Source organism: Camelus bactrianus, chromosome 2 (assembly GCF_048773025.1).
Source record: "Camelus bactrianus isolate YW-2024 breed Bactrian camel chromosome 2, ASM4877302v1, whole genome shotgun sequence".
In the NCBI taxonomy this organism is placed as follows: domain Eukaryota; kingdom Metazoa; phylum Chordata; class Mammalia; order Artiodactyla; family Camelidae; genus Camelus; species Camelus bactrianus.
The window spans coordinates 108,361,242-108,373,955 of record NC_133540.1 but is presented as its reverse complement, the minus strand read 5'-3'; the positions used below and the strand labels follow the sequence as shown (position 1 = coordinate 108,373,955).

At 41.1% G+C, this 12,714-nt stretch overlaps 1 protein-coding gene across 5 annotated transcripts in view; it reads right to left on the bottom strand.

Moving 5' to 3' along the window:
- The window catches only part of TMEM156 (transmembrane protein 156), a 74,764-nt gene that overhangs the window by 45,102 nt on the left and 16,948 nt on the right, over window positions 1-12,714 (bottom strand). For all 5 annotated transcript variants that reach the window (XM_045522403.2, XM_074349278.1, XM_074349287.1 and 2 more), the window contains exons 3-5: window positions 10,687-10,947; window positions 8,760-8,879; window positions 6,688-6,771 (exon numbers count right to left, since the gene is read on the bottom strand). In XM_045522403.2, coding sequence (XP_045378359.1) covers window positions 6,688-6,771; window positions 8,760-8,879; window positions 10,687-10,947 — 465 coding nt within the window. The remainder of the gene's footprint in view (window positions 1-6,687; window positions 6,772-8,759; window positions 8,880-10,686; window positions 10,948-12,714) is intronic.

Genomic DNA, 12,714 nt, shown 5'->3' with positions numbered 1-12,714 from the left:
ACAAAATGAATTTCCAACAGAGGAAACTTTGATTGAAAATAAATCCCCACACCTTACGTCTCGAATAAAGTCCTTATCATTCTGACCACGACAATGTCCAGGTTAACCTCTGATATTTCTTTTTCTCCTTTTTGAAAATTTCCATCACTTTTTAAAATGCTTTATATCTGTGACACCAGGTAGCCAACGTCAATTCATCCTTCCAAAGAAATTCTCAAGTCCCACTGAGTAATGGAAACTTATGAGGTGTTTTCTTCACTTAGTTCCTGATGATCTTCATGTCAAAGACAAGGTCCATCTCCCACAGTCAAGGCACATTTAAAACTTCCCCATCCTACTCAGGCTCTCCTGTCTGGTAAGGACATTTGCCCCACCAATTTTTGATATTCCTATCCCCAAAAATACTTTTCAGGTATATTTTACTTGGCTGTTAAATTGGAAAGCCAAAAAACAAAGCAAGGAGAAGTAAACAGGTTTAGTTTACTATATTTGACCCTCTCTGATCTCTTCCTCCCCATAGTGAATTTATCCAATTTTGTTTTAATTCCTTATTTGTCTGCCTCCATGTGTGCAAAGATTGTATTTTATGTATGGTTATATTCCCCAGAACCCACCTTAGAGCATGACACATAATGTGTATTCATTGAAGATGTGTTGAATGACTGAAAGAATGTTATTTAACTTCTTTGTGCCTCATGTGAGCGGGATGACACCAAGGACCCTTCCTGCTGTGCTTCCCCTGCAGGAGGCTGAGCCCCCTGGCCTGCGGGGAGGCACCGGACCAGGTAAAGTCACCTCCACGCAGCACCTGTGTGGCCTTGTGGGCAGCGGCAACCGGGTAGCCTCTCGCAGCAGGGCCCGGGCCTCCCATGACATGCTCGGTTCAAAGCTTGGCTGGCGGGTACTGATGTCTGAACTGCCCAGATCGTTTCTTTGTGACTTGGGCAAAGCTAGTGAGGCTGCCTTGAGGCTAAGAGGAAGAAAATAAAGGTAAGGGTAAAACAAGGTAATAAAGATGTATTTTGATGTACTTTGAAAAATAGTAAGCACCACTAAGTGCAAAACAGTATTTTCCCAGCATCGTTTGAAGCCCAGTCAAGAGCCCTGCTCGGAACTTAGCAGGCCCAGTGTGTGCGCGCAGCAGGGGGGCTGTGGCAGCTAACCCTGGAAATGATGACCTCATACTTTGAGGTATTCAGCCACAACTCTGCGAACACAGTGGCACTAAATGGCTAAACCTTTACCTGCAAAGTACTTGGTTTCCTCATAAGAGCTTTTCCAAAGATGAAGGAATTCAAGTGAATCCTCACAGATTACTTTGATCAAGACAGATGTGAAGATCTTCAGGTGGTTTGGTGATTCTTAGTTCTCTAATCTGACTTCCAAAAAAACCTTTCAGTCTTAATTATTTCTTCCTATTACCATAGAAATACAAAACTTCAATATTGCATCATTTTGGACTTTCCATCACATGAAAGCATGAGCACTTCTATGCAAGCCCAAGATAGCCAGCAGCTTTTTAGGGCTAATAGAACCAATTACAGTGGCTTAAAATAGATTTCCATTATTCAAGGTGCCAACTCCCTACTATGTTCAAAGCTCCATCTGTTATCATTAACAGTGGTCCTAAAACTACTCAGCTGTTCCCAATCTGGCCAATGTGAAAATCAAATGAGGATGGGAAAATAAATGACTACAGAATTATCTGGAATTAACAATTAAAGAGGAAAGAAACTCCTGGAACAGACAGCTGCCAGTATTCTGCGCCATTGACTAGGTTTCTGATTCATTCACACTGCAGGTATACTTAATACTCCAAGGAATGAAGCTGATGAAGCGTTTAACCATTCTCCTTTCATTATTTTGGATAAGCATTATCAAAAGTTATAATCTAGGGGGGAAAGTATTTGAAAGGCCTATGTAAGACAGCAGCAGCCGTTTTTTCAACACTGAGGATGTAAAGTTGTATTTATTTGACAAACAGTTATTGAGTACCTACTATGTATCTTTATATGCACTGTGCTCTGAGCTGGGGATGCAGTGATGAGAATTATCAGTGTCCCCGATATCAGAAGCTAACTGGCTCATGGAAGAGACATCAATCAATAACAAAAAGTAAAATAGCAACAAAAATGTAAATTAATTGCCACAAAGAGAGATGTGTGATGTTGAGGGTGTAATTTACCTGGTCCACTAGGTCTGAGACAACTTCCCTGAGGAAATATTAGTTAAGCCAAGATCAGAAGGGCAGGGTAGGAGCTAACCAGGGCGGGGGAAAGGGGGAGGTTTGCAGTGGGGTGGTGAGGGAGCCTTGATGGTTGGTAGGGAGAGTCTGTGCAAAGAGAAGATGTTTATCTGCATATGTTTCATCATCAGTTCTTCCAGACCAGGCACAATTGGCTGTCACATAAAGTCATTCAGTGAATGAATAGAATAAATTAACCTCTTTTGCCTACAGATTCTTCACACTTAAGAATTTCTTCCTGCAGGCAGAGTCACCCTCTGCATTTTGATCTAGTCTGTAACCAAGCAGATGGCTATAACCTTTTCTGTTTTATGAACCCAAATCTGTATTTTAAGAGTCATAAATATCATAGTTAAGCAAGTAAAAATTAAATTTTCATGTTATCTTGCTTGGTTGCTGGACATCTGGCACCAGTAAATTATCTTCCCTTCCATAGGAAATTGAAACCTGCTTAGTCTTTATTTATACTGGCCTTAAACATGTTGCAAATTATAATTTTACATTGCCATTAGTTTTATTTTGGGGTAATACATATTACTGGGTCATCCGCTTCCTTTTGGCATTTGGCAGTTCTCATGCACAGCAAAATTCTGTTTCCTTTGCTTTGTGGTCCCCAAGAGCCCACCCACGTTAACTGCCAGTGCCAAAATGTTACTTTGCAGATGACTCACGTTGTCTCACACAAGCTCCTTCCTACTTACTACCTCATAGAGAAAATGTCTCATCTCTGTTTCCAGTGTTAAATGTAAAAGAGCAAGAAGAGTTTTGATCTATGGCTTGAAGCAGCAGGAGAAAACGTCCCCGCTCGTCACTGCCTTTAAGCGGTGTGCCAGAAAGTGCATCCACTGGACAGAACTGAGTTTGGCCTCTCACCCTGCTAGGAGCTGGCAGTGGGTCAGTTACTTTCAACTCTCTTAGCTTCAGTTTTCTCATCAGGAAAAAAGTGAAGTTTTTATGAAATAAAACAAAATGATGTGTGTGAATGTACAGTGCTTAATGAGTTTTTATAGTTTAATTCATTTACATTCTCCTAAGGAACCAGGGTAGACTCTCCTGAACTGTGGTGTCAGCTCTGCACAGGCAGGGACCGTGCTGTGTTCTGGCCACTGCATTGTCAATGCTTAGCACAATTTCTGGCCCATAGTCAGTGTTCAGTAGATTTTGACTGAATATTTGAAGGTGAAGAATTTCAAGTTTTAAAGATCTCATCGTTTTTGATGGACATAGAAGGGAGAGATGAAAGGACTCCCTTAATTGACCCATGCAGCAGGAGTAAGCGGACGCTCTAATCCTGGGAACACAGTGTCCTATACGTAGGTATGTATTTATTGGCTGTCCAGCAAGTGGACATCTCAGGGGAACTGTCCAGTACACAAGAAGCCAGAGAAGCAGATAGCCCCTCTCCCTGCTTCCTGGTACCCAGAGAACCAATCTGTGGCCTGTATTCCATCAGCCAGATACCCCTCCTTGGGGTTTGCCATCCTGGACTGTGAGGCAAAGCTGCAAGGTGGTCAGAGGGTAGCTCTGGCAGCTCCGAGGGAGTGTCCAGCGGTGGTGACACTGGCCGAGGCATTCTCACCAGACCTTCCTCCTGGGACAACTTTGGTTGTATTTTTGGCTGTCTGGCCTCCCTTGACTCCTGCTCCTTTTCTAAGCCCAGACTGCCCAATGTTCCTGTTGCTGCCAAGGGTTACCTACCGGTTTTCCAATACATTTCCTTTCTGCCGAGTCAGCCAAGCTGGTCTCTGTTGTCTGCATCCAGCGCTTCGGGTCTTAGCACACTGCTCCTGCCCCTGGCCTTGGTCTCTCAGTGTGGTCAGCTCATTAAGGACTGTTTCTAGGGATGCATTTCAAAGCTACTTTTGCATGGTTCTCAAAATCTCTTCTTCAAGATGGTCAGTGCTTTTCATTATTCTCTGATATCCTTAGCAATTCTGTAAAGTGCATCTTATGCTCTTTAATGAAGTGGAATCATGTTCCCTCTGATCACTGCTTTGTCTCTCTGTTCGTTTTCACCTTTCCTGACCCCCAGGATTCATTTCTCCTTCATCTGCTCTTTTTACTCTATACGCATTTCCCCTTAGGGTTTGTGCGATTTAATAAGCTTTTATTATGCATGGACTACATGCCAGATAGTATGCTCGGGACAAGGCTCCAAAGAGGAATGAGAGAGTCATCACCTGTGTGCAGATAATGAATAAGATGTAAAATAGATTAATGCCAAGGCAGGCAACAGAAGCCATCATGCTTCCCAGAGCAAGGAGGGAAATACTAGAGACGCATAACAGCCTGGGGTTGGATGCTATGACGTCGCTCTCTACAGTGATGAGACTCATGTATTGTCTCCGTCTCTCCATGTTTCCTCTGCCCCCAGTACGTGGCAGCCCCGTGCAGCGCCAGGGTGTTGGTAATCTCCCCTTAGTTCTCTCTTATCGTTTTTGAGGCTGTGAGGCTCTCCATATCTCTGTGTGGATGTGTGCCACAATACTCACTTTGCGATACGTGAACAACTGGAGAGACATTCTGGAACGTACAGCCGAGGCCGACAGCAGGCTGCTCTGCTGAAGAGGGCATAGTCACTGCTCTCTTTGAACTACATTTTTTTTTCACTTATGTTAATGCTTCTCTAGAGAACCGTACTGGCACATTTTTTCCCCTTACATTCTCACTCCTGCCTATAATCCATCATTACAAAAAGAGGCCTTAAAAACAGCCCTCGAGGGAGATATTATTTCCTTCCCATTTCTCCCTCAGAAAGAGCAACTTATAATGGGAGGGGGAAAAACGCATTTAGGTTAAAAGAATATATATATAAAACAAGAACAAATCTTCTTCTTCCCCTCTTTAAGATGCCAAGCCTCAAAAAGGCTCTTGGTTTTTAAAAAAGGCCATCACCCCTTGGCCCACTCTGAACATTAATATTATATGCCTGGTAATAAAGCCAGAGGATTTTTAGTGAGAGCTATTACACGGAAAGTATGGCCCAGACAGATTTCTCTGGTGAATGAAAATCATAGGCTTGTAAATAGAACCTGAGAGGTTAGTCTTGTGGTTTGCTAGGGCTTTAAATCGGCCGCTCCCCCGCTGACAGGGGTGGACGGGGAGCTACTGACTTTTTCTCAGACGAGGCTGCAGTGCTCAAAATTATGACTTGAAAAGAGAAAAGATGAGAATTCCAAAGGCAACCAAAAGCCCAGCAGCACCAGGTTAAAGCATGCCTGGGACCTGCGTGTCAGCACGGGTACTGGCCAAGAGGGGAGCGCAGAGGAAGCGCCGTTTTTCTCTCTTTAAAAATGGATTTTGCCATTTGAAACAACCCTCTGATTCTTACCTCATTCACCAAATAAAACTCTCACTGACCACACAAAATTTCTATCAACTTTCCCCACATTTATCTAGTATCAAGTAATTACTTAGCTAATGCTTATTTTTAGCCATAGGTTAGTCATTTTAATGCTAATGCTGAGATTGGAAAGTCTAAATTTTTTTTTTAATTGAGCTTTTTAGGTGCACCCAACCCAGGTTTTCCTCAGGCCAGGGGTCTGAGGACCTCCTGGTTTAAATAGCTCAGAAAAGTCTCCAAGCACAGGCACCAGTGAAATGATGTGCAAATCTCTAAGTGGCCACAGATGCAGCTGCAGTGAGGAGCTCAGGGTTTGTTCCATTTCCTTTTATTTTTGAAACCTGTTTACCCACCAGACTTGAAGCTTCCTTGTCTAAGTTCTCATAAAGTACGAAGGAGCCTGCTCACTGGCTGTGCGTGGAAGCCGTGGGGCATCAGTCATAATTCTGCGGTTCTCAGAGTCAAGGATATTATTTCTCCCCGAAGAAGAAGAGATTTGCCCATGTCACCTTCTCCCTCTCTTTCTTTTTAATACAGTTTGACAACTTGAATTCAGAAGGAGTCTTCACAATTAGAAGAAGGAGATCGACCCACAGCATCTGTGCTAACAGCCCCCTTAGCTGCTCTAATTAGATTCCCTTATTCCATTTCTAGTTCTCAAGAGAGGACAGGGGACTTTTTAATTGGGGCTATTAGATGTTCTCTTTGTGCAATGACACCCTCGGCTAAGTGAAGTCTCTAGCAAAGAGCTGTGCCCACTCTGCAATTACTTCTTGCAATTCTGAGGAATAATGGTATCTTGTCTCATTTAAAAATAAACCTGAGGCTTATTCCTTATTGCTTTCTCCCCTCTGCCTACTCACATATACTTCTTCTTGCCAATTAAGCAAACTTTCCATTACTTAAGGAGGTAGTTTTGATCGTAACTGTCCCTTGATAATAAGACATATTACACTAGATTTCATTTGCTCACAGCTCCTTTCTTCCAGATACAAGACTAATTTAAATGAGCTCAGATCATTTGATTCTCTGTTTAGAGTGAAAGGGTGGAGAGTTGGGATTCCAGAGCGGTGCTTTTTTTGCATGTCACTGAACTCACCTGAAATAACCCGCACGTTCAGGGTTCGAAGTTTCTCAGAATCACTTCCTCTTAAGAGAACAGATGTAGATTTGTATTTATGACCTATTCCAAGAAAAGAAATTAAATATTTAGATGATAAGCTTGCACATTCTTAACATGTATTCCCCATGTTGTTTCAAAGGATTACCAAGGAAAATGGGCCATTCACACCAGAGCCCAGAGTAGCAGGACATTAAGAGCTTTTCCCTATTAAGTTATTTTCCATTAATAAATAGGTTCTTTCTAAAACCAGTGGCTTCTCCACTGCTATAAATGCCATGATGCATCTCCTCTTATATGCACAATATTATTTATATTATTATATATAATAGGTATGATATACAGAATATTTGATGTATATTTAATATTTAATAATGTTTACTGTCCTAAGTGGCAGGATATTTCTCACTACTTCATATGCTTGGATTCATAAGGTCAGCCTTTGAAAGCCACTAAGCCTGCCATTTGGGTAGATGTTCCTAAAAACTGAATGTCACTCCCCACTATGGGTTTCTTTCTAGACATTTTTTTCTATCTGGCTTCTATCTCTCCTAATATGTAATCATTTATAGATAAAGGGATCAAAAAAACTCAAAACTATGTACTAATTGCAAATGACACACACTTATTTCAAATAATATAATTTTCAAAATGAGAAAGACCCTGGGTCTTAATTCTGAAATTTTATAAGCTGTATAACTTCGGACAAAACAATCCCTCTGAGGCTCGGGGGTTTTTTAACTATAAAATAAAAGTAATAGCACATACCCAGAAACAGAGAATGTTTATTCTACAAATATACAATGCTGATGATGTTAGTAACCAATTCATTTAGACCCTTATATACTAAAGTACCAATGATAAGACTTGATAGGAAACTTCTCAGAAAGATCTCCAACAAAGACTTAGCCAAAAGAATGAATGATAGTTTGATTCCAACCTAGAGGCAACCATTTGTTCTGCCCACTGAAAGGACTAACACAGCCTCGCCTGGTAAAGAACATAGGAACCTTGGGAAATACTGCACCCACCCAGCACAATGCTACTATCCTTTATTGAAAACTACTGGGCACTGGGATAAATTTCTTATATAATCTCTTTAGTTCAATCCTTACCTCAACCCTATGTGGAAATGATGATTATTATTGTTTTACAAAGGAGAAAAGGGACACTCAAACATGGTAACTTGCTAGTAGTGACAGTACTAGAATTCTAACCCAAGTCTACTTGTCTTCAAAGGCTATTCTCATAATGATACATTTAATACTGTCTTTAAGAGATCAACCTCTCATACTATAAACTGTCCATCAGGTCTCGCATTCAGCCAGTATATGCATGGGTACATGCCCATGGAGCCAGTATATGCATTGGTACATAACACTGGAGCCAGTCTGCCCATAGGTACACACCAGAGGGGCATGTCTACATGCTTACCCACCAGTAGGGCCAGTATGCACATGGGTACATGCCACCGGGCCACACCAGGAGTTGACAGTCACTGTCCATTCTGATAGGTGCCTATATCATACTAGTTGTTAATTCTTTTTGAGTATCATTTTTACTGTCCTGATTTCCAACTACACATTTGAGCTCTTCATAGTCAAAAATCTAAAAAGTGTCACTTCCACACTTATCAAAGATTGACTTCTGCTCACACTCATCACCTAGGACCACTCTGCTCAAGATCTCCAACTCTGAAATTCTTTATCACCACTCCCTATTTTTCTGCCTCTCTTCTGCCTTCACTTCCACCAAGCTCCTGCTCAACCTCCAGTCCGTCAACTTCTTCCAATTCACCCAGCCTTTCTTCCCCTCTTACTCACTTGTCTGGGCAGGAGAAAGACACACCAAGCTCCTTGAGAGCTGGCACTGTGTCTTACTTATGTTTATGTTCCTTGGGCTTCCTAGAATCACCACCTACACACAGTAGGTGCTCAGTAAATGGTAAATTGAACTTAAAAAAAAGATAAGTGGAATCTATACATAAGATTAGGAGTTCCTTGACATTAGATGAATTATCCCAAATGATGGATTTATTTCTCAATACTTACTTTGCCACTTCTTCACTCTCCTGTGGCCTTCAAGTATTTTGTGGATAATGAGGATGAACAAAAATATAAAAACTAATAGAACTAGAACATACCAAGTGATCTTCATGGAACAAATAAAACCTGCAAAGAAAAATGTACTATAAAAATGCAGTAAAATAATGCAGCAGATAAGAGGCTATATGGTGGTGCAGCTGGATTCTACTATATATTCTGCCCTTAACTGAAAAGTTGAATATCTAACCATCACTGTTACAGGGTCACCTGCTCTCCTGAATTCTTTCCTAATGTATTTAAGGAAGAAATTTGACCAAGTGGCATCCAGGGATCTGTTTGGTTTCAAAATTCTAAGGTTAATTTCACTTACAGGTCATGTTGGTGTTAGTTTCACCATCATCACAATCACTAGGTCAAGACTGCAATAAGCAGAGTACCATAATCAAAGCCATTTGTGATTAACAATTTGGCCCTGGGTCAAGCAGCCAAAAAATGTGCCCTCAAGTCAACAAAGATGCAGTAAGATGAGAATGGAAGAAAGTGTAAGACAGAAAAAGAAAGAGGCTGGATTGAGGCATAGAAGAGGCCAGGGTAGACGATTAATCAGACCTCCTTTCTACAGGGGCTCTCATGGCCATGATCAGGTCAAGTGCATGCATTAGTTAAACATATAGTTACCCTAGCCTAAATTTAGTAAGGATACAGGTAAAAAATTGTTCATTCAAATGACAGGCAATGTGGAAGGATAGTCACCATCCAGCAACAGCTTAACATGGTCTCCTTTGATCCCATAAAGACACACTGGCCAGCAGACCCAGGAATCAGTGACTTAAACGAGGTTGTCTTCCTGTCCAAAACACAACTGTCTACTGATTTTCTAAGCCACCCTAAGTACCTGCTTCCCTGCATGCAAAACACAGCTAGTAATTATTCAGCTTAGCAGGATATATAACTTGCTTATAACCCTTGGATAACTGCTCTTGTGGGACTCATGGTCTGGGTATCCCATTCACAGGCACCACAATCCATAGACAGATTCAGTCACCTGCCTCATTAAAGAGGCAGTCAACATTTATTTAGAGAGGAGGCTGCATGGAGAAAGTGCAGGTTGACTGGAATGGCAGCATGCAGCCTCCCCAGCTGTGACAGCACCTCCTATCACAGTGATTGCACTTGTTTGATTGTTTTACATTCATCTATCTCTGTGACCCCAATGCCTAGCACACTGCTTGGCATACAGCAGGCACTCATTAAATGGTTATATGATAAAATGCTCTTCAAGAGTAGGGTTTATAGGTGAAGGAAGGGCACCCTGCTTAGTAGTGGGGATCAATTGTGTTAATTCAGAATAGAGTGACCAGGAAGCTAATCAACCTTAAACAGGGTTAAGAAATACGTAAGCTTTCTCTTTCAGACTCCTGCCTTTCCTTTATTTAGAGTCATCCAGTGACCCAAAATGCCTAACCTATACCCCACCTATCTTCACAGCAGTACCTCAAAAATCTCCTTAATTCAGGTATCTTTCTCAGCTGTAAAAGAAGACATGTTAAATCAATTCAAAAGTTAAGAGCACATCACAATGTACATGTATATTTACATTTAAAAAGAAATCTCACCCTTTAATACATGAGTGTGATAGTGTTACTTCAAGCACAGCGGACAGGCATTCCCAGAAGTTATTCTGGAGCAGAGGGTCTTTCTAGTGCCCCTCAAATCGCAACCCACAGAAGCCTCCTGGAAGCTAGGCTCCACAGAAAGCACATTTTGAAAGAAAAATAAACAGTTAAAAGGGCTGACATTCTTTCCAGCCTTGTTATCTCATCAGTAAAATTCTTCAACTATTTGACTTTCAGTGAAGTTAATGTGGTAGCCCTTACTTAATTTTGTGTCTGTATCAGATTCTCTTTTTCCCTTTAATTTCCTTAAAACTTACTTTTTACATCCATTTCTAAGTACAAAGAAATGTTAATACAATTATTTGGGTGTTCCATAATTCTACAGGCGTGGTTTATGGACGTTTCCTTGGTGGGGTCTTCCTCTTTGGTGGCTGACCTTCTAGTGCGGGTTTTTAGGTTGCAGGTGCTATTATATTCCTCCAAGCGGTCAACTGAAGGCATTACAGTGAAGTTAAAACGTTGACAAGGTGAGTGAAGATCATTTCCCTTCACTTGCATTGATCCTTTCATGATGAGAACTAGAAAGAGATTAAAGAAATGCTATTTACAAAACAGTACTTCACAGTAAGAAAACAGATACAACTCAAAATTAAATCTCCTTCCTATACAAAAAAAAAAAAGGAACAAGAAGTTATCAGCTTCTAAAAGTATCAGTTACTAAAAGTAACAAAGTGCTTACATTTTTTAAGAGTGTGAAAACCTGCTAACAGTAGGGTTGAAATAGAATTGGAGCATCTCAAAGAAAAAAAACAATTCCCTGATGACTTGTGGGACACACTGTATTTTCCAAAATGGTCACAACAATGTTTCCCACCCCACAGTGCACTAGTTTGCTAGGGTTGTCATAACAAAGCGCCATAAACTGAGTATCTTAAACAGCAGAAATTTATTGTCTCACAGTTCTAGAGGCTAGACTTTCAAGGCTGCTTCCTTCCCAGGGCTATGAGGGAGGGTCTGCTCCATGCTTCTCCTTTGGCTCCTGATGGTTTGTTGGCAGTCTTTGGTGTTCCTTGTCTTGCAGAAGCACCATCCTGATCTCTGTTTTCATCTTCACATGGCATTCTCCCTACGTGTGTGTGTGTCTGTATCCGAATTTTCACTTTTTATAAGGATGTCAGTCATACTGAAGTAGGGCCCACCCAAATGACCTTATCCTAGCTTAACTGCCTATATCTACAACTCTATTTCCAAATAATGTCACATTCTGAGATACTGGGGGTTAGAACTTCAATATAATTCAACCTATAACACATGTTAGCCTAAAACTTCACCACTCCACCGTAAATAGATAGAGTCTAATATCTTTCCCCTTGAATCTGGGTGGAAGGAGTTACTTGCTTGTAACCAGTGAAATGCAGAGGAAATGACATTATATGATAAGGCCAGAAAAGGTGAAGCAACTTCTACTTTGATCTTTGCATCACTAATATTGGAGCCTTGAACCATTAAGTAACAGTTCGACAACTTAAGGCTGCCCTGCTGTGAGGAAGCCCAAAGTAGCCCAAGTAGAAAGACCACATAGAAAAATTCTGAGATGACATGAAGACAGAGAAATGCCCACCTGCCTCTAGCTGCTCCAGCCCCACTTCTGTCTTAGCTCGTCACTGTCTGACTCCCGCAGCACGAAATGCTTCAAGGCAGAAATGCCCAGTTATGCCCACTCTGAATCCCGGACCCAACAGGTAAGGAAGGAAGGAGAAAGAGAGTGGGGGGAGAGAGGGAGAGAGAGACAGAGAGATAGAAAAAGAAAGAGAGAAAGAAAGAGAGACAGAAAAAGAAGAGAGAAAGAGAGAAAGAAAGAAAGAGAAAGAGAGAAAGAAAGAAAAAGAAAGAAAGAAAGAAAGAAAGAAAGAAAGAAAGAAAGAAAGAAAGAAAGAAAGAAAGAAAGAAAGAAAGAAAGAAAGAAAGAAAGAAAGAAGGAAGAAGAAAGAACAAAAGAACGAAGGAAAGAATGAACGAATGAAAGAGGGGAGGGAGGGAAGGAGGGAAGGTAAGAAGGAAGGATTGCTGTGGTTAAGGTCACTGAGTTTTGGGATGATTGTGACACAGCCATAGCAACTGGAATAACTTATCAATGTTTTACTTTTCAAGGAGGCAGAGAAGTAGCACCTGTGAGCTGCCAGTTCTTAAAACACTTCCTAGTTCTCTATCATAATAAAGGTATTTTCCCAAATTGTTTTCTGATTAATTTGACCCTACAACAGTTACAGCACTACTTGAATAAGAACACAGAAAAAGACATATCTATCTTACTTCATCCACAGCCAATGCCAAGAAATCTTGTT